This window comes from Stenella coeruleoalba (genome assembly GCF_951394435.1).
Source record: "Stenella coeruleoalba genome assembly, chromosome: 11".
In the NCBI taxonomy this organism is placed as follows: Eukaryota; Metazoa; Chordata; class Mammalia; order Artiodactyla; family Delphinidae; genus Stenella; species Stenella coeruleoalba.
In genome coordinates, this window is record NC_137157.1 from 10,907,385 (window position 1) to 10,932,777 (window position 25,393).

Below are 25,393 nucleotides of genomic sequence, written 5' to 3' on the forward strand. Positions count from 1 at the left end.
ACATTGCACTTAGTACGTTGTTTTTGTTACATTAACACAGAGGTTTTCCTATGGGATCGGGATTGCAGCGGTTGGGAAAAGAATGTGGATTTGGGGGAGTAGTCAGGACAAAGTCCTTAGGTGGCCTGTGAGGTGCCCAGGCTGGGTCATGGGGGGACGCTTGGCCTTCCTGACCCCGGCTGGGCGCCGTGAAGTGCTTTCCACTGTCTTGGCTCAGCCCATGCAAAGCACAGAGCGAAGACGTCGAAGTCGGTTGACAGGTTTTACTCATTGGCTGGCCAAGTTTTTGGAGCCGGTTCTGGGGAGGTAGCATTTCCCTTTCGGCAGAAGCTGTCTTTGGGAACCCTGTAACTTGTGTGGAAGGTCTGGGAAGGTTCAGATCCAGGTGCTGGAGTGACGGGGGTGGGGTGGGGGGGAGGTGGGGGGGATAGAGTGGCGCTGGCTGCCCAGCACCGGGCGCTCCAAATTCTCTGGCTGGTTTCCTGGTTTGACCTGAGTGACCCACCCGGGGTGGGTGACGAGTGGCTTTGCCCATCCCCTCCTGCCCCTTGTCCCTGCAGCTGGAGGGGTGCTGGGCATGGCGAGCGGTGGCAGAGAAGAGTGGACGTGAAGCCCGCTGCGGAGATCCACTGCTGCTCCGATCCCGAGGCCCCTCGAGGCTGAGGGGGCGCACTCGCCCTCCCCACCCACGGCAGAACTCAGGCTTTGTCCCCCAGACAGCAGCCGGGGTGACAGAAGAGTTTGGAGTCACCTGGCCCTGGGTTTGAGTTCAGGCTGGGCGATCCTAGTGAACCAACTGGCTTCTAAGACCTTCTGTCTCAGCATCATTCAAACGGGCCGCGGCTCCTGAGCCAGCGCGCCCGGTCCCCCAGGGCTGCCTCCAGCACCGGGCCTGGCTGGCGTGGGGCACTGCCCATCACTTCCCTTGACGTTTCCCCTTCTCTGTCAGCTGATCCCCACCTCCCTTCCTGCCCCATCATATCCCCCCCCATATCTCTCCCATCGTTTCGCACTCAGGGGGTCCCACAATGGCCCTCGCTTGGGGAGCACCCATGTCTTCCCCTCTGGAGAGCCCTGTCTCTGACACTAGCTTTCAAGTGCCACCTCGAAGGCCCTGGCTCGCCCTCTGTGTAACTCTGAGGTCCCCTCCCTGTCAATCCTCCGTGGCCCCATCACTTCCTGCCTTGTTTTATGGACACCTGTGATGAAGCCGTATCTTCCCGCTCACATCCTAGACTCACCAGTACCCGATCCTGTGCCTGGCACACAGTAGGTGCTCATTAAATGCTTATTGACCAGAACCGAGGTGAACTACATTCTTAGGAGCCTCAGGTTCTTGGAGAACAGCTCTGGCCCTGCCCGTGGAAGTGAGTCTCCAGCCCAGAGGGTCCCCAGGTCTCCTGCTGGTGTCCCGGAGCAGGGATGCCCGACAGGGGCCCAGCCCAGCCCCTGAGGGCCACCCCACCCTTGAGCCATTCGGCCAGACCGCAGGCTCCGCCTCCTGCAAACGGCCGTGGGGGCAGCAGCTTGGGTAAGTTCCCCTTCCGCTTCCTCCTGCCTCCTGTCCCGCCGCTGCTGCTCCTTGCTCAGGGCACCTCTCCAGCTCTCCATACCCCTGTGTCTGCAGAAGCGCTCCGGGCCCTGAGCTGTCCGCACCACTGCCCTCCAGGCCTCGGACACGATGCAGGCCATAAAGTGTGTGGTGGTGGGAGATGGGTAGGTACCCGGCTGGACTTGCTGACAGCTCCGTCCCGGGGTAGCCCTGGCCCCCCCCCACCCTGGCGCCCCTGGGGAAGCCCCCTGCCCTGCAGATGGAGGGGTCCCTGGGAGGCCGCCGGAGGAACGGCTCCCTTCTTCTCCCAGGGCCCAGAGGGAACCCCAGGGGTGGGCTGAGGACAGCTCCACTCTGTCTGCCCACCTCACCCCGGAAGCTGCCTTGGTGGAGAGTACAGGACGAGGGTTGGGGGTTCCTGGGGCCTCTCGCCTGCACCCTGAGAGCTGAGGCTGGTCTCCCATGGGCCCTCAGGCTTCGATTCTGTGGATGCCGGCTTGGGGTGGGGGGAGGTGGGTCCCCAGGCTGACCTGGGCTCTAGTCACTGGCTTGCGCTGCTGTGTGGCCTTGGGCAAGTCACAGCACCTCTCAGAACCTCAGCTTGGCCATCTGGAAAGAGGCCCATGCCCGCAGGGTTGATGTGGGGCCCCTTGCGATATTTTGACTGGTTGTCCTGCGCGTAAGTGTGTTTGCTGAAGCCGGCCTCCTGAGCCTCAGCTTTCGAGGCTGGGGAACTTGGGAGCTTGCGCGGGGGCTGCGGGTGAGGAGCAGAGGGGGGAGGGGCGTGAGAGACAGAGCTGCGGGAGGCGGAGGAAGGGGAGGGGCGTGAGAGACAGAGCTGCGGGAGGAGGAGGGAGGGGGAGGGGCGTGAGAGACAGCTGCGGGAGGAGGAGGGAGGGGGAGGGGCGTGAGAGACAGAGCTGCGGGGGGAGGAGGAAGGGGGAGGGGCGTGACTGGGGGCCAGGGTGGGCCAGGCTGAGCCGAGGCGACTTCTCAGCTGTTACATCTCAGCGACCTCAGGTTGTCATGTCCCGCTATGGGCCTCAGTTTCCTCATCTGTAAAATGACAGCTTTGATGTGCCGGTCTCTCGTGCCTGCCAGCAGCACTGTCTTAGGGTCCAGCCTGCAGGTACCGCCTGGGGTTTTCTGTAGGTCCAACCCCGACACGTTCCCGCTGGTCTGGCTGGGCAGGCCTCTTATCCAACCCTCCCATCCTACTGAGGGGCAGCCTGAGGCCTTAAGAGACTCGATTTTCCCGGCCTGGGGTGGGCTGGTTTATCAGGCAGCCCTCTGCTGATTCTGATGCACGTTATCTGCCCGCCTGTCCTGCCCTGTTCACTTCTGCTTTATATCTGATCTGAGGAGGGGAGGGCGGAAGCCAAGGGCAATGTTCCAGTCACCTTGTTGGCAGGCCCGGGGCAGGGGGTGGGGAGAAGAGGGCAGCCGCTCTCCTCCGAGCAGGAAGTGACGAAACCAAGTGGGGCAGGGGAAGGCCCAGGGCTATCTGTGCCCCCTGCCCCCTCCCAGCCCAGCAGACTGAGGGCGAAGACTGCACGAGTAATGGCGATCACTACTAACTTAGTACTTACTCTGTGCAGGCCCTGGGCTAGTCACACTCCTCTGTTTTATCCTCCCACCAACCCTAATATTAGGCCCATTTTACAGTTGGGAAAACTGAAGCTCAAAGAAGTTGTCATTTGCCCAAGACCTCATGTGATTTGAATCCTGGTCTCTCTGATTCCTAAACTCCATGCTCTTAACAGCCATGGTGAGGTGGGAGGGAAAGAGGAGGGTCAGGCTTTCCCCAGTATTTGCTGCTGCTACGCTGTGCCAGGACTGTGCTCAGTTCTTTTGCCGGCTTCGTCTAATTTACCTCTCGGTCCATCCTATGAGATGAACTCATCTTATCCCTATTCTTATCCCTATTTTCTGGATGGGGAAACTGAGGCATAGGGAGGTTAAGTGACTTGCCTAAGATCATGCTGCCACTAGGCAGGTGATGAAGCTGGGATCTGGATCCCAGGGGAGTGATGGCAGAGCTCTGGGCAGGTACCAGGGGCCTCCTGGGGACCCCCTGCTCTTAACCCTCTGTCTCACATCCTTGTCACCTGGGGAAGCCTGTTACAATACAAATTCCCAGATCCAGCCCACACCCCTGATTCAGAATCTCTAGGGTAGGAACTTGAAGTCTGTCCTTTAACAAACACCCCAGATGACTCTTAGGTGTGAGAACGCTGATACAGGGATTCTCAGACGGGGACACTGATGCCCAGAGGGGTGGGCCTGGGTCTTCTCTGAGGGCTGGGCTAGGGGACTGGGCAGGTGCTGAGAAACCTCCCTGAGTCTCGGGCAGGGCCCATGACCACTGTCCCCTTGAACTTCCTGTCTTGCAGAGCCGTGGGCAAGACATGCCTGCTTATCAGCTACACCACCAACGCCTTCCCGGGAGAGTACATCCCCACCGTGTGAGTTCTGTGCGTGGGCGGGGCGCTCGGAGGCTGGGGAGACACGCATCACCAAGCCCACCTCCTTTTCAGGCACATGCTGTGAGCCTGAAAGTCAGCCTCCAGCCAGTCTCTGCCTGCCAGAGCTGCCCACTGGTTCAGCCGGGGAGGCAGTAACCAGCGCCGGGATGAGTGCCGAGGGCTCCCAGAGGGGAGAGAGGCTGCCGCGGGGTGGCCAGGGAGCAGGTGGCCTTCCAGCGGGGAGATGCGGAGGGCTGGCGTGAGCAAAAGCAGGGTAGAAGAGGGGCTGGGGCGAGTCGTGGAGGGCCTCGACACCGGGAGATCAGAGACATCAGGGCCCAGTGTGTGCCAGGGGAGAGGGCAGTGCCACCTGGAGGCCTGCCCTCGTGTTGGATGTGGTGGCAGGGCTGTCACCTGATGCACAGGTATGTAGAAGTATGTGGGGTGAATGGGAAGCATTGGCCCCCTCTCACCGATGCTCGGTGGCCCCATCCCTCTCAGGACAGCCCCCCAACTCCATAGCACACATCCAAGGCTCTGTGTGGCCTTCTCCCACCTTCCTTTCTGGCTTCATAGCCCAGTACTTTGCTTCTTGTCCCATCTGCTTCCCGCCCCTGGTCACCAAGCACTCCCTGGGCGTTTCCACCTCAGGGCCTTTGCTCCAGCTGCTCCCTCTTCCTGGACTGCTTTTCCTTCCCACGTCCACATGTCTAAGACCTCCAGGCCAGCTCCAGTGTCTGCTCCCCCAGGAAGCCTTTCTGATCTAGCCTGAAAGTGTCTCTCACTCCCCAGAGAGATTTTTGTCTGATCTTTCCCGTGATCACGAGCCTACGGAGGGCAGGGGGCCACGTCCAGTCCTTTCTGGGTCTCCCCGTTGTCTTAGGAGAGTGTCTTACGCACAGTGCAGTCTGCACATTGCCTTAGACACGATATATCTGTTTTGAGTCGACCTGAATTGAACTTCATGGAGAGGCCCTAGGAGGATGGATCACTGCTACCATCTATCAAGGGCCCACTGTGTCCTGGTCCCCGGACGAAACGTCACACGTGTGATCTCATTCGATGCTCGTGGGAGGAGGTGGCTATTATTCTAGCCCCAGGGTGCCTGCGGGGGAAACTGAGGCTCACAGCAGCTAAGGGGCCTGTCCCCCAGGGTCACCAGGTGGGCTGGGCTCCCTCTACTGATATGTCTCCCTGGGACACTGGCCCTGGCTCCAGTTGCCTCAGGGACCCCAGCCCGGGCAGGAGAACGGCAGCGAGGAGAGGGCAGAGAAACCTGGGTAGGAAGCCTGGAAAACTGATTTCTGCCCCGGTTCATTTCGCAACTCCCGCTATGGCGCCAGTGCCCCTCTCCTCGTCGGCCCTCACCTGCTCGCTCACCACCAATCACCCAATGCCTTCTGGCGCTGAGGGAGGGCTGGCTCTAGCCCTGAGCGGGAAGGCAGGTGCAGAATCGGGGAGGGCAGTCTCCCCAGGACGGTGCTGGCGCTACCTGTGTCCTGTCTGCCTGTTGCAGCTGGGCTGGAGGGCCCACCTGCTCGAAGATCTTAGACCAATCGCTTCCCCTCGGTGAGCCTCAGTTTTCCCTTTCTTTAAGAGGAGGGGCAGGGCTGGGACATGCCAAGCTCATTGCCCCGGGGGCCTTCCCCGTGCAGGGAGGTGGGAGGCGAGTTCTCTGGTGCAAGATGGTGGGACCAGCAGAGACCAAGGTAGGGCCAATTGCGCTCAGCAGCCCGGAGAGACTGGCCCCTGGTGGCCCCGAGTGGATTCGGTGGTCCTGGACAACCTTGTGGAAGGACAGACAGAATGGACCAGACAAGGTTTACCTTCCCAGGACTCAGGGCTTGGGTCAGAGAGCAGGGCCGGCTCCTGGGTGAGCCGCCTAGGCAGACACACACTCGGGTGGGCCCTGCACTCGGTTTAATGCTCAGATGCCCCATCCTGAAATTCTTAATGTTTGAACAAGGGTCCCTGCATTTTCATTTTGTGCTGGACCTGCCAGGTGTGTAGCCAGGCCTGCATCCCACCATCTTTGTCTTCCATATGGAGTTACTCGGCTCTGGACAAGCCCCCAGAGGGGCTCCTGCTACAGTGCTCGCACCCCTGTGACAGGGAGGGGAAAATAAGCCACCCTGAGCCCTTGACAGTGGAGGGTGGGGACAGCCGGGGAGAGCAGAGTTGGGCAAAACGGGTAGCCTGAGATCTCTGGCACAGAGACAGAGGTCAAGAGAGCTCTGGGGCTGGGGGTGGTAGGGTTTGCTGGGGCCGGAGGCAGGTGCCAGTGGACCGGATCAGATAAGCGAGAGAGCTGAGCTGAACTTGCTGCCTGCGGGTTGGGGGATAAGAGCTCAGGGTCAAAGCCCTGTCTCACAGATGGGGAGACCGAAGCCTGCTCTGTGGATGGCCCTGTGCTGGGGGTTGGGGATACAAAGACAAGGCAGGAAGACCCTGCTCTCAGGTACCTGTGACCTAGGGGTTCTCCCCTTTCCCCTCTGCTTTTGATCATTCTCAAACGGAAGCCCAGGTGAGCTTTCAAAAGCGAAAATTAGATGGAGCCTAAATTCCTCCCTTAAAACCCACCTCTTACTCCATTCTGGTGCTCGGAGACCAGACACGCCAGCCTCCCCCAGGCTTCTGCACTCACCACTTCCATCACTCAGTTCCCGGCCGAGGTATCCCCTCCCTGACACACTGTCTAAAGCAGCCCCTCCCTCCGCCCAGGCCCCCTCCATCTCTCCACCCTGCTTGACATTCTTCGCAGCCCTTCCCCATCTGACTTCTCCTGCTGGGACGGAAGCTCCATTAGGACAGGGCCCTGGTCTGTCTAGTTCACTAGACCAGGGGTCCCCAACCTCTGGGCCACGGCCTGTTGGGAACCCGGCAGCACAGTAGCAGGTGAGCGAGCGAAGCTTCATCTGCGGCTCCCATCGCTCGTATTACCGCCTGGACCAGCACCCCCCTCCCCTCTTCCCCCCCCCGCCCCCACCTCGCACATTCCGTGGAAAAATTGTCTTCCATGAAAGAAGACGTGGTGCCAAAAAGGTTGGGGACCGCGGCACTAGAGCAGCTTCTAGAAGAGAGATGAGCACGTGGCTGGTGCTCCGTAGTGACAGGGCCAGCCTGGCAGGCAGGGAGGGCATGTTCCAGCCTGTCCTGAGGAGGTGCTGGAACTCAAACCAGCAGGGGGCTCAGCTCTGTGGGGGCTTGTCTCTGGGAAGGAAGAACACAGGTGGTTAATTTAGGTCGGAGGGGCCAGTACTTGGTCTTCACCTTCCTTTGTAAACTGGCAAATCCAGCCCAGATTCCCAAGGACAGGATGACGTGCGGCCTCCCTAGTGGACGTACCAAGCTTTCCGGCCTGGCCTCGCACCTCCCCCTCGCCCCATGCTCTTGCCACCGAGCGAGTTATTCCCTCACTGTGTCCTGCTGCCTCAAGCCTCCCCACTGCTCGTACACGCCCTCTGTCCCCTTGCATCCCACCTGGGACACCTCTCCGCTCCCCCATCTCCTCCAACCGCCCACCTCTCTCACCGGTGGCTCCGTCTCCCAGCTTCCCCTCTGACCCTTCTCCAAGACTTTTCCACCCAGTGGCCAAGAGGGCCTTTTCCAAATGCAAAGCTGATCATGTAAGCCCTGCCTGGTGAAGCCCCTCGCTGGCTCCCCGTTGCCTGGAGGACCACGCCCCGAATCCAGCAGTGGTCCATGCCCCACCTGACCTATCAATCCTCCCTGGTCCCCAGGTCACAGCCATGCATGCCCTGTGGTCTCTGTGTTCTGTGAGTCCACCTTCTTTCCCCTGGAAGCTTGGGTGGTGGTCAGGTGATGCCCGGCGCTGAGCCCCCTTTCACCTGCCCCCCATACCCCTCCTCCACTCCATGCTGGGGTCAGGGCCGGGCCTGCAGCCCTGGGGGTGCAGAAAGAAGCCACACAGACTCTGGGTGAAAGCACTCCAGCCGTGTGACCATGGGCAGGTCACTCTCGGGCTTTGACTCAGTTTCCTGCTGTGTTAAAGGGGCACCACGGTAGAATCCACTTCCTGGGCTCACTGAAACGATCTAAGTATGAAGGGCCTGGAACAGCACGTGGCACCCCTAGGTGCCCAGCCAGCGTGAGCTCCCTGCCCTCTCCACGGCTCCCAGTCAGCCCCCAGACCCCAGCTCAGACTCCGCTGAGTCTCCAGCCATGAAGTCGCAGTGACTCTTACGCCATGAGCTTTTCTGAATTGGGTAACAGGATCTAGTTCTGGCTCTGCCCCCAACTGACTGCGAGCTCTTGGGCAAGTCCCTTCCTGTCTGTGAGCCTCGGTTTCCTCATCTGGTAAATGGGAGTGAGGGTTGGCCGCAGTGGTGGTCTAAGGCTCCTCTGGTCCTGGCTCCCTGCGGGTCTCTGAAGTAGGGGACCCCGGGGGCTGTGGATCATTTTGTCCCTGCAGTGATCCCTCAGGGTCTGGCAGCTGGTCCTCTGTGGGGGGCCGGTGACGTTGAAGGGTGAGACTGTTCAGCTCCTCGGCATCTTCCCGTGAGGTGGCTTGAATATCCTCTGTCCCTGGATCTTCCTAATGGCCCCACGAGATAGGGCTTTTTTCACAAGGAAGAAAGTGAGGCTCGGAGAAGCTGGGTTACTCACCCAGGGTCACACAACCAGGACAAGGCTTCACAAGGAACTTACTGTTCCCTCCCACCTCTGGGTGGCCATCCCGGGGCGAATCAACCCTCCTGCAGTGCATCTGTCCACTCTCTCGCTCACAAATAGTGTACAGAGGGAGCCAGGTTCAAATCCCAGCTCCTACGCTTCTGAGCTGGTTGGCCTTGGAAGAGTTATTTGACCTCTTGGTTTCCTCAACTGTCTAATGGCAAGAACTTGAGGTTCTTTTATCTTGGGTCACTTGGGACTTCAAGACCTAATGTATGAAGGTCTCTAACCCTCTGACCAGCCCCGGAGCAGGTGTTTGGTGCTGCTACAAGTCCCAGGAACCAGCTCTTTCCCCGTTGCCACGGCCCCAGAGACCCTGGAGTTGGCTCAGAGAAGACAGATGCCTTTGGCTCAAGGAATCTTGGGGGTTTTTTGGTGTCAGAATTTCAGACTGGACAGTAAAGGAAAGAGTGTCCCTGCATCCTAAGCTCATCCCAAAGGAGTGTTTCTGGCAGAAGCCGAAGAAAGCATGGGCACTTCTTTCCCCATCATGCCCAGCGATGTCTCCCTGAACAGTGCCTTCCGCCTGAAATCCCACTATGGTATGGGTGGTACCAAGAGTAGGTCCACAGGGCACCTACTATGTGCCAAGTGCGATGCTGGCCTTGGTGCAGTGAGGAACAAGCCAGGCTTGATGTCTGCTGTTTGGGTGCTAAGTTCACCACAGATTACTGAGTTGGGACGGGGTGGGGGCCCCGACCTGGCTGGGGCTCGCGAAAGGCTTCCTGGAGGTGACCTTGAAATGGGACTGGAGGGAGGATGAGTAAGAGTCAGCCCAGCACCAGGAAAGAAGAAGAGTGGGGAGCCAGGGGAGGGACGTTTGCAGGAACTTTCCAGGCAGGAGGGAGCAGGGCCATCTGCGGAACTTAAGGCTGGACAAGCATGGGGTGTTAAACATGTCAGGTTACCCACTTTTTTGGGGGGGGTGTTGCCTGTCACAGGACAGCTGTCTTTGGAGTTGCTCTGAAGCATTACGGCTTCTACAGCCTGTCACTGAGCAGTGCTCTGGGAGGGCTTCGTGGAGGGGGTGGCATCCCAAGGGCTTCAGTTCAGTTTGGTTTAACTCTGTTCCACCTACACTCACAAGGTGCCAGTCCTGAGTCTTCAGAGATGAAATTGACATGGGCCCCGCCCTCACGGAGCCCACAGCCCATGGCGGGACAGAGACACACTAAAACCAGTTCATAGTCAAGGCAAAGCAGTTGCCTGAGAGAGGGGACGACAAGCTCTTTCCAGGTCGGGGACAGGGAGGGAGGTGTCTGGGACGTTTCCCCACAGTGCGAGCTTGTGCGATTGCCCTGGAGGCCTCTCTGGTGTTGGCAGGGAGATTTTAGCCTCTGCCCCACCCTATTCCTTCAACATGTGCCTTTCCAGTGTGTGCCAGTGGCATTTCCTGAAATCTCCAGTAGCTGTTTTTGGTGTGCACTAGGGATGGGCTGGAATTAACACCCAAGGACTTAACACCCAAGGACTTCCCTCTGCCAATGAGAGATGGAGAAGGTGGTTAAATACCCCAGCTCCCTGCCTCCTCTGGGGGATGCCCTGAGCTCAGTGGCCCCAGCCAGACGGAGCCCCAGTTCCCGCGCAGTAACAGCTCAACAGCTGCTGTCCCTTCCCCTCGGCTGCCTGGAGTCACTTCCCAAATAAACCACTGGTGCCACTCCCTCATCTCGGGGTTTGCTTCTGGGGGGACCCAACCTAAGATGGGAATGAACACTCATTCAGCAAATATTGGGTGACCAGCCGCAGCGTCCAGCCTAGGAGGTGGGTAACGTTTATTCTGATCATGCCTTGGAGAGAATGTTATGCAGCCTTGAAAAATTGTCTCTCCAAAGGGTAGGTAAGGGCAGAAAAACAGTAGAGACAATGTTTTCCTCTTTATGCTTACCTGCGTTTAAAATTTCTTATGTAATAGATCAGTATTTAAGAAAAATAAAAAATAAAACCCAACTGCATAGAGCTTTGTGACTTTGGTCCTGTTGTAGCCCCTCTCTGGGTCTTGGCCTCTGCCATGGAACCATGGACTGCAAGTCCCTAGACTCTGGGGCTGGAGACTGGCCCTTCTATCTTACCTGTTCCCACAGGTTCGACAACTATTCAGCCAACGTGATGGTGGACAGCAAGCCCGTGAACCTGGGGCTGTGGGACACGGCAGGGCAGGAGGACTACGACCGCCTCCGGCCGCTCTCCTACCCGCAGACGGTATGCTGCCCAGCCCTCCTCGTGGTCCTGGGCTTTGCATCCCGGTTGCCTCTGCCTGCTGAACCCTGACCCTCCCCTTAAGGCCCAGCTCGAGGAGTCCCCGCCCTCCATCAGGCCCCTGTCATTACCGTGCCCTCTGTCTTCCCAGCCCCTCTGCCTCTTGGGCTGCTGCACCACCTGGTTCTCAGTGGGTGGGGCAGGCAGACTCTGGACCAATGGGAGCTCAGGATGGCCGGCTCTGGGGGTGCTAGGGGAGGGGAGGAGTGATGGGGGCACATCTGCAGGTGGCTGTGTGGCTGCTGGGCTCTGTCTCCAGGGTGGCAAGGAAAGCGCTGGGGCTGGTGACCAGACGGCAGGTGGGGGGTAGGTAGTGAGTGCCTGGTGAGGAGCATGGATTCTGGAGTTCCAGATGGCAAATGCTTTAATCCTTGTAAACCTCACTTTCCCCATCTGTGGAATGGGGTAGCAGCAGCACCGCTACAGTGTTGTGTGAAGATTAGCCACTTAGAACAGGCTCGGGCCGTTAGGAAGTGTTGGATAAACAAGCAGCAGCCTGGTGTAGAGGTGGGAAGGGAATCCCTGCTCTGCCGAGTCCTAAGCGCCCAGCATCCCCTGGGCGCTCCAGCCCTCAGTGGCTGCCCAGGTGTGGGAGAGCCCAGGTGGGATGCCTCCAGGCCTCCCCTCACGAGTAACCCTTGTCTGACCTCCCAGGACGTCTTCCTCATCTGCTTCTCCCTTGTCAGCCCAGCCTCCTATGAGAATGTCCGGGCCAAGGTGAGCGGGATGGAGCGGGGGTCTTGGGGGGATGGGGCAGGTGACCCTGAGGGAGGGGAGCACGGGAGGGAGGGACCGCTGACTTTGGCCTGCCTCTGGGGCAGCAGAGGATGTGGGCAGAGAGGGTCCCTAGTGCCACCCAGGGCTGGCGGGGGGGACTGGGGGTGAGACTCAGACGGGGTCTCAGAGCGGGCTGTGATAGTTAGCTTTACTCTCTAACCTGTCCTCTCTCCTCCCCACACACCCTCATGACTCCCTATTATCTCCTCCCGGCTTGGTGCCCCTCTTCTCCGCCTACCCCCTGCACAACCTCCTGCCCCCACCCACCGGCCCAGTGGTTCCCGGAGGTGCGGCATCACTGCCCCAGCACGCCCATCATCCTGGTGGGCACCAAGCTGGACTTGCGGGACGACAAGGACACCATCGAGAAGCTGAAGGAGAAGAAGCTGGCGCCCATTACTTACCCGCAGGGCCTGGCGCTGGCCAAGGAGATCGGTACAGGGCTCGGGCTCAGACAGGGGAGCTGGGTGCAGGGGGATTGGAAACATAGCTTCCAGGGCCAGGCTGTGCGATTCCACCCTGGGTGTGCCGTGTACTAGCTGTGTGACCCTGGACGAGTCACTTAGCCTCTCTGGGCCTGTGTTTCCTCCTCCGTGAACCATGGCAACAGTCGTAGTGCTGGGTGGTTGGGAGGATTAAATGAATTCACGCCCGTGAGCTCCTAGAGCAGCACTGCACGTGGGAAGCACTTTGTGTTAATTGTTATTATAATATTAGTATAATCCATAAACAGACATCGAAATAAGTGCATTTGGACAGACAGAAGCAGGGATGGAGGGGGGTGTGCCGTGGTTTCTCAGAGGACGAGCAGCCAAGTCAAGCTTGGGTTTTCCGGGAAGGCTTCCTGGAGGTGGTGCTTCTGCTTGAGTTTGAAGGGTGACGTCTTTCCCTCTGCATCCTTCTCACCCCCCATTCCTCACCCTCCTGGCTTCTCAGCCCAACTCCTCTTTGCCTCCCGGCCACTGGGCCAGAGAAGTGACTTCTCAGGGTCACGCAGCTGGTAGGTGGCAGAACCAGGATTTGAACACAGGACCACAAACCGATGGCTTGGGGGCCTCCTCGTGGTGGCTCAGGGCTGCCTGCACTAGGGAGGTGATGACCGATGGGTCTGGCCTCTTCCGTGGCGTCCAGGTCTGCTGTCCTTTGCCTGGGGACAGGGTACTTGCCCAAGAGCCTGGGACCACCAGTGGGGTTTGGCCACTATGAGAAGTGGCCCAGCTGCCCAGGGTGCTCTGCTCACCACAGGGTCCGGCAGACCCAGGGTTTGGCCCCTGAACTGGTGGGGCCTGCTGCAACCCATCCCTCCCTCAGCCCTACCACTCTTCCTTCCGCCGGAACTGGGAGGGCCCTGGGGACTCACATCTCTTCACAGGAAGAGAAACCACAGCCGTCACCCCCTCCTTCATGTGACTAGCCCAGTGACATGGCCGTCTTTCCCAGGGGCCTCCGCTGCCACTTAAACCCTGGGTCCTTTGTCCCATCCTAGGGGCTCTGGCTCTCAGGCCCTCTGGTCTTTCCTCACGAATATTGGGGATTGCACCCCTGCCTTCTCTTCTTTCTGAACAGCCTGTCCCCCCGGACTCCTTCCACCCAAGACAGTGACTCTCCAGCCTGTGTCCGACCCCGTCCTTCTTAAAGCACAAGCTTTCGGATGAGATGGGGCCTGGAAGCCTGGATTCTGGTCCTGGCAATGACTGTCTGTGTGACTTTGGGCCAGTGGCTCCCCCTCTCTGGACCTCAGTTTCCCCATCCGTACTAGCCAGCCTATACACTCCCTAAAGTTCCTTTCTCCTTCATGAGGAGATGAGTTGGGGTTCCTGCCTTGGCCTCTAGCCAATCCTCTTGGAGCCAATACCAGCTGGGGGTGGCCAGGGGCAGTGACTAATGACTCTGAACTTGCCTCGGACAAGCCCAGGCCAAGGGGGAGACCTGGGGGGCCTGCAGGCTAATGAGGACAGCAACTGCCTCTGCCCACCAGTCCCGGGTGACGCGTTGTGGGGCAGCTCTGATCCCAGCTGCTAATCACAGGATTGGGCGCTTCCTGGGTGCTGGGCCGGTGCATTCTCCTGCTTCATCGTCATAGCAACTATGAAGGAGGGACTGTCATCGTCCCACTTTACAGAGGAGGAAAACTGAGGCTCAGGGAGAAGTCACTAGCTCGAGGCCACCCAGCCGGGATGTGCCACGGCCGAGACTCGAATCCGGGCTGCGTGGCTCCCGCAGTCATGATCAGGGTGGTCTGCTGCCCCCACAGGTGGGCGACTGGGGAGCAGAGAGGGGGGACAGGCTGAGGTCCTGGAGTGGCCAGGCCTCTCCTCAGGACCCTTTCTCTAGACACCACTGATCCAGGAAGCAGGAGGGTGGCAGGTGCCAGGGAGGATGCAGCTGGAAGGTGTGGAAGAAAGAAGTGGACACTGGCTACGGTCCCTTGCAGGGAGACAGTGGCCAAATGCCCAGTGACACCCTTCTGGGCACAGAGGGTTATGGTGACGAGACTCCCAGACCCAACTCGGGGTGCTCCGTACCTGCCAGCCGAGCCCTGGGACCACTGCCTGTGCTCCCTGGTGGGACAATGCTCCCACGTGCAAGGGAGACATCCAGCATGTGACTCAGGACAAGTGACATCCTCTCTGAGCCTTGGTGTCCTTGTCCTTGCCCCACACTTTCTTTCCCTCGTCCCTGGGCTGCCCCTCCTGAGATCTTGGCTCCCCTCTGGCAGCTGTGTGTCTCTGGCCCCGGGGCATCCCCTCTCTGGGCCTGATTCCTCACCTGGGAAGCGGGGACTCACAGAATTTCTTCGCAGGGTTGTCGGAAGCGCCCAGCTCAGTGCCTGGCAGGGAGCAGGTGCTGGTCAGCGTTGGTCTGCTTCTTCCCCCCACGGAAGAGCAAAGTTCCCCCTTCCTGCCCCTCTCCTTCTCTGTTTTCAGTTGCTCACTTCAGGGAGACTGCTTGGGTTGTAATGGACACAGGAGCTCTCACAGGTTCCTTCCAGAACGTCACAGAACACTGCCCCTGGGAGTGGGGCTCAGCCTACCTTCCTCACTGTCTGTGCTCCGTGCTCCAGCCCTGAGTGGTCACGTGGGAGAAGGCTGGTCCCCTCATGGGGGAATGGGTGCTCCCCAGTTCCCATTCCTCTTGCTGAGGGCCCCCAGCTGCCCCTGGCAGAGGGGAAATGTCTAGTGTGTGACTTTGGATAAGTGACTTTTCTGAGCCTCAGTTTTCTCAACTGTAAAGTGGGGAGATGCGAAGGACTGGTTAGATGACATTTGGAATGTCCTAGTGAGCGGGCCACGGGTTCCTCAGGCCTCCCGGGGGAAGACGGAGGCAGGCATTGGGAATTTTCTAGAAGAAAGTGAGGCGCCGAGAAATTTGGTCACCGTAGCTTGAGCCCCTTTCTTGCCAGGAAGGTATCCTTCCTTAAATTAAGGGCTCTTGTGTTCAAGAAAGACACAGACCTGCTCTCGTGGGGGGGTCTTAACCTCTCCCTCTGAGTAAAACTCCCCCTTTCCGACATGAGGAGACTGAGGCACAGAGGGGTAAATGCCCTGCTCTGAGTGACACAGCCCAGGTGGCCGCCACAGCCAGTGCAGTTGCATGGCTTGGGACGGGGTTTTGCCCAGCCCTGACCTAGGCCTCTACCCTCTTGCTGCCCTAACCTAGACTCAGTGAAATACCTGGAGTGCTCAGCCCTCACCCAGAGAGGCCTGAAAACCGTCTTTGATGAGGCGATCCGGGCCGTCCTGTGCCCCCAGCCCACGCGGCCACAGAAGCGGCCCTGCAGCATCCTCTAGGGGTAAGAGCCCCTCCCTCCCCTCCCCACGCCCCCCGCCGCCACACACACAGCAGGCTCTGGCTGGGAGGGAGGCGTCCAGCCACTGTTCGGTGGCCCTAGGTTTCATCGGGAGTGGCATTTAGGCTGGGACAGAAGAGGGACCATCAAAGGGGCTTCAGGTTGCCCATTTGCCTGAGCCGGTCCTGCTCTGTGAGCCCAATTCCCAGAAGGAAGGTTCAAAGTGTCAGAAAATGCCAGGTAACCTGAGGCAAGGCGTGGTGTCACTGAGCTGCCCCTCTGCCGTCCCTGCAGCAGGGTGGGGAGGATCACGGCAGAAAGATACCTCAGCCCCTACCCCTTGGAAGAGGCCGCTTGAGCCGGGGAGACCTGACACCCACATATAGGGGTGGAGGTAGGACAGACTGAGTTATGAGGCTACTGGGGCAGAAGAGGGAGGGGTAGGGGTTGGAGGCACCCACAAGGCTTCCAGGATGGGTGGGACAAGAAGGACGGAGAGGACTTGGCCAACCTTGAGCAAAAGCTGGGAGCTGGAATGAGCCGTGAGCCAGGAGAGCCGGGAGTGGGCTGTGGATTCTGTTTGGCCCCCAATTCTCACCCACTGCCTGTCTCCTTTCCAGGACACACCCAGCCCTCCCAGCCAGATGGTTCTGACCCTCCGGGGCCCCCACCCAAAGCCCCAGGACATCCCCGCTGGCCATGCTGTCCCCTTCCTGTGGCGTTTCTTAGCAAGACGGCTGCAGAGCTTGGCTCATCATCTTCTCTGTGCTGGAGTCCCCCCCGGGGAAGAGTGTGCACTTGTAGGTGCTGCGTCCCCATCCCCTCATGCTCCTGCCTTCCCAGGGGCCAGAGGGGAGCCCCAGGACCGATAAGCCACCCCTGTGTTGCTGTGGTCAGATGCCCCACGTGGCATCATCTACCTGTTCACTCCTCCCTCCCAAAGCCTGAATCCCCTCTGGAAACTTCGGGCCAGATGGTTGCCGGCCACCACTTATATACCTTCAGGGACGGGTCTCTTGCTCTCCCGTGAGGCAGTCTACTCCAATATTGATGGTCTTGCTTGTCTGAGGTTCTCCTACTGAAGCTAAATTAAGTGTCTGAGAAGTTTGCTCTTCTGGTCTTAGTGCTCCTTTTGGGGACAACACAAAACATTCAGATTTTCTAAATCTCTGTGGGCACCTGCCCAGCCAATCAAAAGGCTGGGTCCTGCTGACTCCTGCCACCTCTCAAGTCTTTCTGCTCCACTCACAGGATCCTGAGCTGCATTTACCTGTGACAGTCTTAAAACTTGCAGACCCTGCCAGTCGGGATTTCTGTCATTGCAACTAGGAACCCAATTCAACCTGCTTAAGCAGAAAATAAATTTACTGATTCAAGTTTGGAAATATCATGACTTCAGGTGCAACTTGATCAAGGGGACTCAAATGATGTCATCAGAGCTCACTTTCCTGTACCTTCTGATGTCTGATTCATTCTTAGGCAGGTGACTCTCAAGGGCTTCATCCTTCCCGTTTCCAGTTCAGCAAAAAAGAGCAAGTGTCTGCCCCCGGCAAAGTTCTAATTAAGGTTTACTCTGATTGGACCAGCTCAGGTCTTTTCAACCAATCACATTTGTCAGGAGAATGCTGTGTTCTGATTGGTCAAGCCTGGACTACATGCCACACGAGAGCATGGAGCGGAGGCAGCCCTTTCAAAACCATACCCACTAGAGTGGAGGGAGGGGTTGGTTCTCAAAGGGAGACTGAGAGTTTTGCCAGAATTGGGGAATATGGGTGTCGAGCAGCCAGAAACCCCTAGTCTCCACTATTGGAGGTCCCAGGAAAGTGTCCCAACAGTGTAAGGAAGCAATGCCGGACCCAGCAGGCACAAAACACAGGCAAGTTTCTTTAAAAGAGAGATGGGGCTGCTGTAAGGATTTACGAAGCTCATCCCTAACGCGCCAAGGTACAGGATGGAGCCAGTCCCACCTCAGTGTTTGCTAATTCACAAATGCCAGACTTTCCAATCCTGCGGACGACTGTGCTTCTCTATCTAAATGTCATCCATCCATTCAACACGAATTCACTGAACACCTACTCTGTGCCAGGCATTGTTCTGTGGTCCAGCGGTACACCCAAGTTCTTGCCCTCAGGGGCTGACACTCTAAAATAAAGGTTTAAAAAAAAGAGATATAAGACCCCGTCCCTGACGACACAGAAGTTCCCCCAATTCCCAGCCAGTGAAATGATCTGGGTTTCATTTTCTGCTCTTCCAGGCTCCCGGCCACTTCCACTGCCCCTCGTAAGTCCTGAAGTTCTGATGCAAGATCTCAGCTCACTGGCCTCCTGAGAGCCCAACCCTCTTGAAAGGGATGGGGTGCAGGGGGGAAATCCCGTGGCCTTTTTTAGTTTCAGCTCAGACAAGGTCGTTATGCTTTTCAAGTGACTTCTCTGAAACAAACCAAAAAACCACTAACACCCCTGCCCCACCCCCCAACACACGACACAGATACAGACATGTACGTGTCAGAACTCACACCCTAAAACATCCAACGTTTAAAAGCCCTGAGAAGCGCCTTCCGGTGGGCCGGAGTCGAGGAGAGCCTCTTTCTGTTTCCTGCTCTTCCAGGGCCTCGAGAAATTCAGGACCATCCTGGTGGCCCCAAGGCCTGGCTGCACCCCACCTCCGTCGCTCGTCCTGCGCTTACACCTCCTCTGCCACGTGCCTCTTCCCCTGAGCCTACCCCAGTGGATGCAGTCCTTGTTTTATACCAATAATAAAGTCAGGAAATAAATCCTCTCACCATTGTGTGGTTTCACCCGGCACATATGAGCTCATTTAATTCTCCTAGCAGCCTTCCAATGTAGTACTAACATCTCTGTTTTGCAAAGAAGGAAATAGACGCACAGGAGTTAGAGCTCAGTTCACTAAGGCAGACACTGTACTTTCCCACCTGATACCACTACTTCCACCCTCTTTGCTAACGGGATTCTAGTTTTGTGCAAAGCAGCAGTGTATTTAGCCCCAGACAAAAATACTTGTTCCCAGCCTGCTTTGCAACTGGAGTTCCAAGTTCGCACAGTTCTGGCTAACAAGACATAAGTGAAAGTCAGCTGGAAAGGTAGCTTCTGTGAAAGTTTTTGTTGTCTTCCATAAAAGAATAAGGGACCCAGCCAACACTGACCATTGCCCTGGCCCCTTCCCTGATGAATACTGATGAGAAGTCTGGAGCTGCAGCAGCCATCTTATGAACCTGAAGCCACAAACATGAAAATACAACCTAACGTGCTAAGAATGGAGTAGCAGAAAGATGAAAAGAGCCTGGATTCTTCACAACTTTGGTCAGCACCTGAACAAATGCCAGTGGCTGCCTTGTTAAGGGAACAGAGCAAAAATGAAACCACTTATTTGTTTATGTCACTGTTAGGCCTTCTGTTACTGTTAGTTGACAGCATTTGTAACTGAGGTCTTAGGACTCCCAGCTCTGTGTTCCTTCTGCTGTATCATTGTGTCCAGAACTCACTGAGCATGGGGTGAGTCACTCGTTTCTGCTTTGCAAATTGGCTGAGGACCAGAACCCCTTCAGATAGGAAAGAGAAACCTCGAGGGAAGTCGGTGAGGAGTTTTGAAACAGGAAGAACTGTTAGTTGTGGGCAGGAGCTGACAACATGGCGATGCTCACTCATTTGACAGCAGCCACTCCCATGGACCCTCCTGGTGCCAGGCCCAGGCTGGGTATCAGGGCTTGGGTGCGTTATATTTGGCCTCTTGCAATAAAATCATCATCTGGTGGCAAAGGAAAGCACCTGCCAGATAATTCTGCTTCATTTGGGGCTCTCTGTCTTGGAGCCTGGCTTCTCCTTGTGTCTTCTTCCAAAGCAGAGGCCTGGGGGTCACTCTGACTTCTCCCATTCTGTCCCCCCAGCATTCACTGGTCACCAAGCCTGGAAAATTCAGTTTCCCAATATCTGTTAAACCTACCCCTCATCTGGCCCACTGCCACTCCCTACTGTAGGTCTTGCAACCATCCCCTGGACAGTAGCTACGGCCTCCTCACTGGCCTCCCTGCCTCCACTCTCCCTGCCTTCTCCAACCTTCATCGGGAAGGCTGGCGGAATCTTCCTCATTTACAAACGTAATTACGCCACTCAGATGCCTCGGTGTAGCGTTACCATGATCCTAGCAAGTACCTGGCACCTAGTGGATGCTGATAAATGTCTGTTGTTTATATAAATGAATAAGCAGGTGAAAGAATGGACTTTAAAGGAGAGAGAGAGAGACCCAGCCCTTCTAGTGACCCAGCTGGGCCCAGCCTTCCAGCATCCTCACCATACATGAGCCATCTTGGACGTGCCAGCCCAGTCGAGTCCCCAGAGGACGGCAGCCCCAGCCAGCACCGTGTGGAGCAGAACAGCTGCTCCACTGAGCCCAACCAACTCACGCAATCATGAGAGATGACACCATGGTATACTGAAACAACGCCTCTTCTGGGGCCAAAGTCCTTGCTGTCTCTTCCTTTGATCTCTTACTTCTCCCTGCTACCCTCTTAACTCCTCCACTGCCCAAGAAGTATTCACCTCTGGGGACATCTGATTCCACCTAGGCCTCATGGGATGTGCGAGGCCGGGCAGAGTAAGCTCTGGGGAGTGAGAGAGATCTAGGATAGTTCTAGAAGACTTCTGAAGGCTTTGAGAAAGTGAGATGATGAGCAGTCATCCATGTAATCTGAGGTCCAGATCAATTCAGTTCCCATGTGCTAAGACTATGCTCTGTGCCAAGTGGCACTGGGAGCTGGAGGTGCAGAGAGGGGTGAGACCCAGCCGTCTGCTCCCCAGGGGCCCAGAAGCCAGTGGGAGAGACAGACGTGTAAATCAACACCTGCCACGGGGTTTGATCAACATACCACAAAAATGTACTCAACAGCAAACGGAAGAGACCCTGGTTTCAAGGTGCCAGGTAGAGATGTTTCCGCCCCCTCACCCTGGCTGAAAAGCAGCACGAAACAGAAACACAAACTCTCTTCTTCAAAGAAACCAGGAGACACCTGTGACCCCAAACCGCAGCACGCAAGCACAAAGAGCAGATGGAGGGGTGGTAAATGATTTAACAGGGCCCAGGAAAGACAAACCTAAGTGCCTGCTGTTCCATGGCAGGGTGGGGTGGGAGGCTTGGAGATGGGGAAGATGCAACGAACTGGCCTTACAGAACCACAAGGGGGCTCCAAATTAGGGGACCCAGATACCATAGATGGCGAGGCAGGAGCGTGAAAACAGGTGGGTTGTTTGGAAGTCTGTATAAGGAGCAGTTAGACCCCCTGGTCCTCTCCCCTGCGCTATGCAGCCTGGCAACAACCCTTCCCTAACACGGGCAGGGAAACCCAACTGGAGAGCTCTGGACCCAAGGACACCAGCCGCAGAGCAGGTGCGGGTGAGGCTCCAGACTGATTATTGGCAATGTGGCAGATTTGACTGCACTTAGCAGATAATCACTCCCTCCATCCTCTACCTCTGGAGGAGGAGCGTACTTCCCCGCTCCACTGATGCTGCCTCGGCCATGTGACTTGCTTTTGGCCAGTGGGATATTAGCATATGCCTCACAAGGAGAGATTTGATGTGCTTGCCCCATGTTCTCTTGTGCTGACAAAAGAACAGGCCCTGGCAAGCCTGCTGGTTCTAAGAGTATAAAAGAAATAGGGAGCAGGGGTGTCCAGATGACCTGCAGACCTGCAGCTCAAAGCGGATCAGCCTGGCTGAGCCCAGCCTACATCAGCCAATCGCCGCTGACCTGAAGGTGTGTAGTGAAATAAATGCTTATTGTTGTGTACCACAGAGGTTTTTGCAGTTATTTGTTACACAGTAGTAGCTGACTGATATGGGAGCATTCAGTGAAAGTCTGAAGGCTTAACAGGGTGATCCCAGCTCCCTTCCCTCACCCAATTTAGGAATGCAAGCACCCAGGCATACATTCATCCCAGACAGGAAGCTGTGGATGGGATCTGACCACCCCAGTGAAAAGTCTTACAGATGCTGACAGCTGGTGGCATCTGGATGTTCTTGACAAAACGTTCAGCTGTTCCTACAGAGGTGTTCACTATTTTGCAAGCCCTGTTCACTATTTTACATAGAGCTTCCAGTCCAATTTTTAATGCTTTATTCTGCAAGGTGAATGGATAACCAAAGATGACTGTTTAATTGAGGAAAGTTCTAACATGAAAGAGATCCAATGAAACAAATAGAAAAAAAGGATCTAGCAAGAAATAGAGACAATGCAGTGATCAGAAGAAAACTTTAAAGAAACCATCACTGCTATCCTTAGAGAGAAAAGGAAACATATTATATCCACAAATAAATACAGAATGCCATAACACATGAATAATCAGGAAACAGAGAAGAGCTCTTAGAAATTAAAAATACATTGATTAAATTTTTTTAAAAATAGAGACGCTGGAAAATAAAATAGAGTAAAAAAAAAAAACAAACCACCTCTCAGAAGATAGAATAAGATGGTAAAAGTAAACAATAAGAAAATTAGGGCTTCCCTGGTGGTGCAGTGGTTGAGAGTCTGCCTGCCGATGCAGGGGACATGGGTTCGTGCCCCGGTCCGGGAAGATCCCACATGCCTCGGAGCGGCTGGGCCCGTGAGCCATGGCCGCTGAGCCTGCGCGTCCGGGAGAGGCCACAACAGTGAGAGGTCCGCATAATGCAAAAAAAAAAAAAAAAACAAAAGAAAATTAAAGGATTACAAAAATGGGCAGAAGACCTAAATAGACCTTTCTCCAAAGAAGATATACAGATTGCCAACAAACACATGGAAGGATGCTCAACATCAACATCACTAATCATTAGAGAAACGCAAATCAAAACCACAATGAGTTATCACCTCACACCGGTCAGAATGGCCATCATCAAAAAAATCTACAAACAATAAATGCTGGAGAAGGTGTGGAGAAAAGGGAACCCTCTTGCACTGTTGGTGGGAATGTAAATTGATACAGCCACTATGGAGAACAGTATGGAGGTTCCTTAAAAAACTAAAAATAGAACTACCATATGACCCAGCAATTCCACTACTGGGCACATACCCTGAGAAAACCATAATTCAAAAAGAGTCATGTACCACAATGGAACATGGAAGCAACCTAAGTGTCCATCGACAGATGAATGGATAGAGAAGATGTGGCACATATACACAATGGAATATTACTCAGCCATAAAAAGAAATGAAATTGAGTTATTTGTAGTGAGGTGGATGGACCTAGAGTCTGTCATACAGAGTGAAGTAAGTCAGGAAGAGAAAAACAAATACCGTATGCTAACATGTATATATGGAATCTAAAAAAAAAAAAAAAGGTTCTGATGAACCTAGGGGCAGGACAGGAATAAAGACGCAGCCGTAGAGAATGGACTTGAGGACACGGTGTGGGGGAAGGGTAAGCTGGGATGAAGTGAGAGAGTAGCGTTGTCATATATACACTACCAAATGTAAAACAGATAGCTAGTGGGAAGCAGCCGCACAGCACAGGGAGATCGGCTCGGTGCTTTGTGACCACCTAGAAGGGTGGGATAGGGAGGGTGGGAAGGAGATGCAAGAGGGAAGGGATTTGGGGATATATGTATACATATAGCTGATTCACTTTGTTATACAGCAGAAATTAACACAACATAGTAAAGCAATTATACTCCAATAAAGATGTTAAAAAAATAAAATTATACAAAAAAAACCAACAACCCAGATAACCAACAAGGACCTACTGTATAGCACAGGGAACTATATATATATATAAAACTGAATCACTTTGCTGTACACCTGAAACTAATACAACATTGTAAATTAATTGTATTTAATAAAAATTAAAAAATAATCAAAGGATTAATCTAGGAGGCCAGTAGTAAAATAACAAAAGTTCCAGAAGGAAATAATAAAAAATCTTCCCTAGAACTGAAGAACACAATTCTTCAGATTAAAGTAGTTTGCTGCGTGTCCCAAACACTTGCTGTTGGGGGGGACATGACCCAAGCGTTACAAAATTTCAGAAATTTAGGGATAAAACAAAGACCCTAGAGGCTTCCAGAATAATGAAAAAAGCTACCTAAAGTTACACAGAAAATATTGAAAATAAGAATAGGGCTGGAAGCTAGAGACATGAACAGATGCCTTCTACCATCTGAGTCAAAGTCTAGATCCTCAACCTAGAATTCTAAACCCAGACGGGCTATCAACAAGTGTGAGAGGAGAATTAACAATTTTCAAACCTGCATCCTTTCTCAGGAAGTTACTGGAGGGTGTAGGCCAACCAAATAAGGGCGTAAACCATTGAAGAGGAAAGTGTGGGATTCCAGAAACAGGACGGAACATAGGAAGAAGATGAAGGGAATCGCTGATCTGATGGTGGAGAAAGAATCCCAGGGTGCCAGCTGTGCACAGGCCTGGGGGACAGCTGGGGCAGAGAGGAGGAGTTTAGGAGTCTCCAAGAAAAAATTATCCCTGAGATTAGACCCTGGAAATTCCACTGTGCGGTTTTTATGAAGCTACAGGAGTGTATGGAAATACTTAGTCCAAGAAAACTAAAATTTTTTTTAAAAAAAACCTTGAGCAAATGAAAAAATGAGACAATTATTAACTCCTGGTTGAATAGGAAATAATATGTACATTGCATTAATAATGGAAACACTGAATATGCATTTAACGGAAAATACATTATGTTGAGAGGAGAGGGAAAAGGGACCAGAGTGTGCAAGAAATCTAAAAGCTTCATTTTCCTTAATATGAAGTCAGTAGATAATAGGTAAAGTTGGGGATTCAAGTGGTAGAAAAATAAACTGGCTATTTAACAAGATGGAGATAAATACAAGGAGAAATAGCTGAGAGGGTGGAACTGCCTCTGGGATAGAGGATGGGTCAGGGCCACGGGAGAACTCCTATTTTTTGCTGTTATAAGTCGTTTTTAGCACTATTGGTTTTTAAAATTTACTTGCAAACAGTACTTTGATAAAAACATATTAAAAATAATTGCGTTACAGATGAAAAGGAAGCCCAGAGGAGGGAGCGTCAGAGAATGAAAAGGCTTCAGAGAGGGCTCCCCTGAGCAGCTGTTGCCCTAAACCTGTTGAAGGATGAAGAGAGGGCCAGGGAACAGCCTGTGCAAAGGGCCTGGGGCATGTGTGTTCAGCCCGAAGGCCATGGCTCTTAGAAAGAGAGGAAGGGTGAGTGGGAAGAGAAGCAGGCAGAGGCAGCTTACATGGGCACCCAGCCAGAGCAGGCACTGCAGATTTCGTTCTACAGCAACAGGTGGCCCTAGGATGGTCTCGAGGAGGAAACAACTGGCGTGATTTGTTTTTAACAGGTTCTTTCTCCTTGCTGAGGAGGGGGTGAGGGCAGAAGCAGGGGGACCAACAAGAGGTGATGGTGGTTTGGCCCAGAAGGGAGGCTCCGGGGATGGAGAGCAGTGGACAGGTTAGAAAGATGAGAGTTCGAAGTAAAAGCAATAAGGCTTGGTGCGGGGAGTGGTGGGGACAAGCTGACAGGCATTTCCTTCATTTGACCTTCACGTGAAATTTTGGGGCTGGGTGGGAAAGGGAGCACATTATACTGAAGAAGGTGTGCAGAGGAGTTTTTCAAAGTTATGCTGCTTGACTGAAGCAGATCTGGGGCTCAAACTCACCTGCCCAGTCTACTAGCCCATCTCTCCCGACTGCAGGAGGTGTCCCTGGGAAGGGCTGCTGGGTAAAGAGGTTAACTGATTCTAATTCCCAGCAATCCTATGCAGTAGGTCTTGAAGAAGAGGAACTGAGGCTCAGAGAGGTTAAGTCACATATCCAAGGTAACACAGCCAGTAAGTGGCAAAGCTGAGATTCAACCCCAACAGGAGACAGCCGGGGC

The 25,393-nt window shown here is 54.9% G+C and overlaps 1 protein-coding gene across 2 annotated transcripts; it reads left to right on the forward strand.

Moving 5' to 3' along the window:
* The first annotated feature begins 1,337 nt into the window (after positions 1–1,337).
* RAC2 (Rac family small GTPase 2) lies at positions 1,338–18,230 on the forward strand. 2 transcript variants are annotated; one of them, XM_079937024.1, is made up of 7 exons: positions 1,338–1,716; positions 3,946–4,017; positions 10,794–10,911; positions 11,623–11,685; positions 12,021–12,180; positions 15,406–15,538; positions 16,156–18,230. In XM_079937024.1, exons 1-6 carry the CDS (start codon positions 1,682–1,684, stop codon positions 15,534–15,536), a joined length of 579 nt encoding a protein of 192 aa, XP_079793150.1. In that variant the 5' UTR covers positions 1,338–1,681; the 3' UTR covers positions 15,537–15,538; positions 16,156–18,230. The 2 variants fall into 2 exon arrangements, with proteins under 2 accessions (XP_079793150.1, XP_079793151.1); XM_079937025.1 differs by having other exon boundaries at positions 1,628–1,695.
* Positions 18,231–25,393: the final 7,163 nt, after the last annotated feature.

Excerpts from the sequence above, each read along its gene's own strand:
- RAC2 (XM_079937024.1), top strand. The coding sequence starts at position 1,682 with ATGCAGGCCATAAAGTGTGTGGTGGTGGGAGATGG. Across the intron at positions 1,717-3,945 it reads TGTGTGGTGGTGGGAGATGG|AGCCGTGGGCAAGACATGCC; the intron begins GTAGGTACCCGG and ends CCTGTCTTGCAG. Across the intron at positions 12,181-15,405 it reads GGCGCTGGCCAAGGAGATCG|ACTCAGTGAAATACCTGGAG; the intron begins GTACAGGGCTCG and ends GCCCTAACCTAG.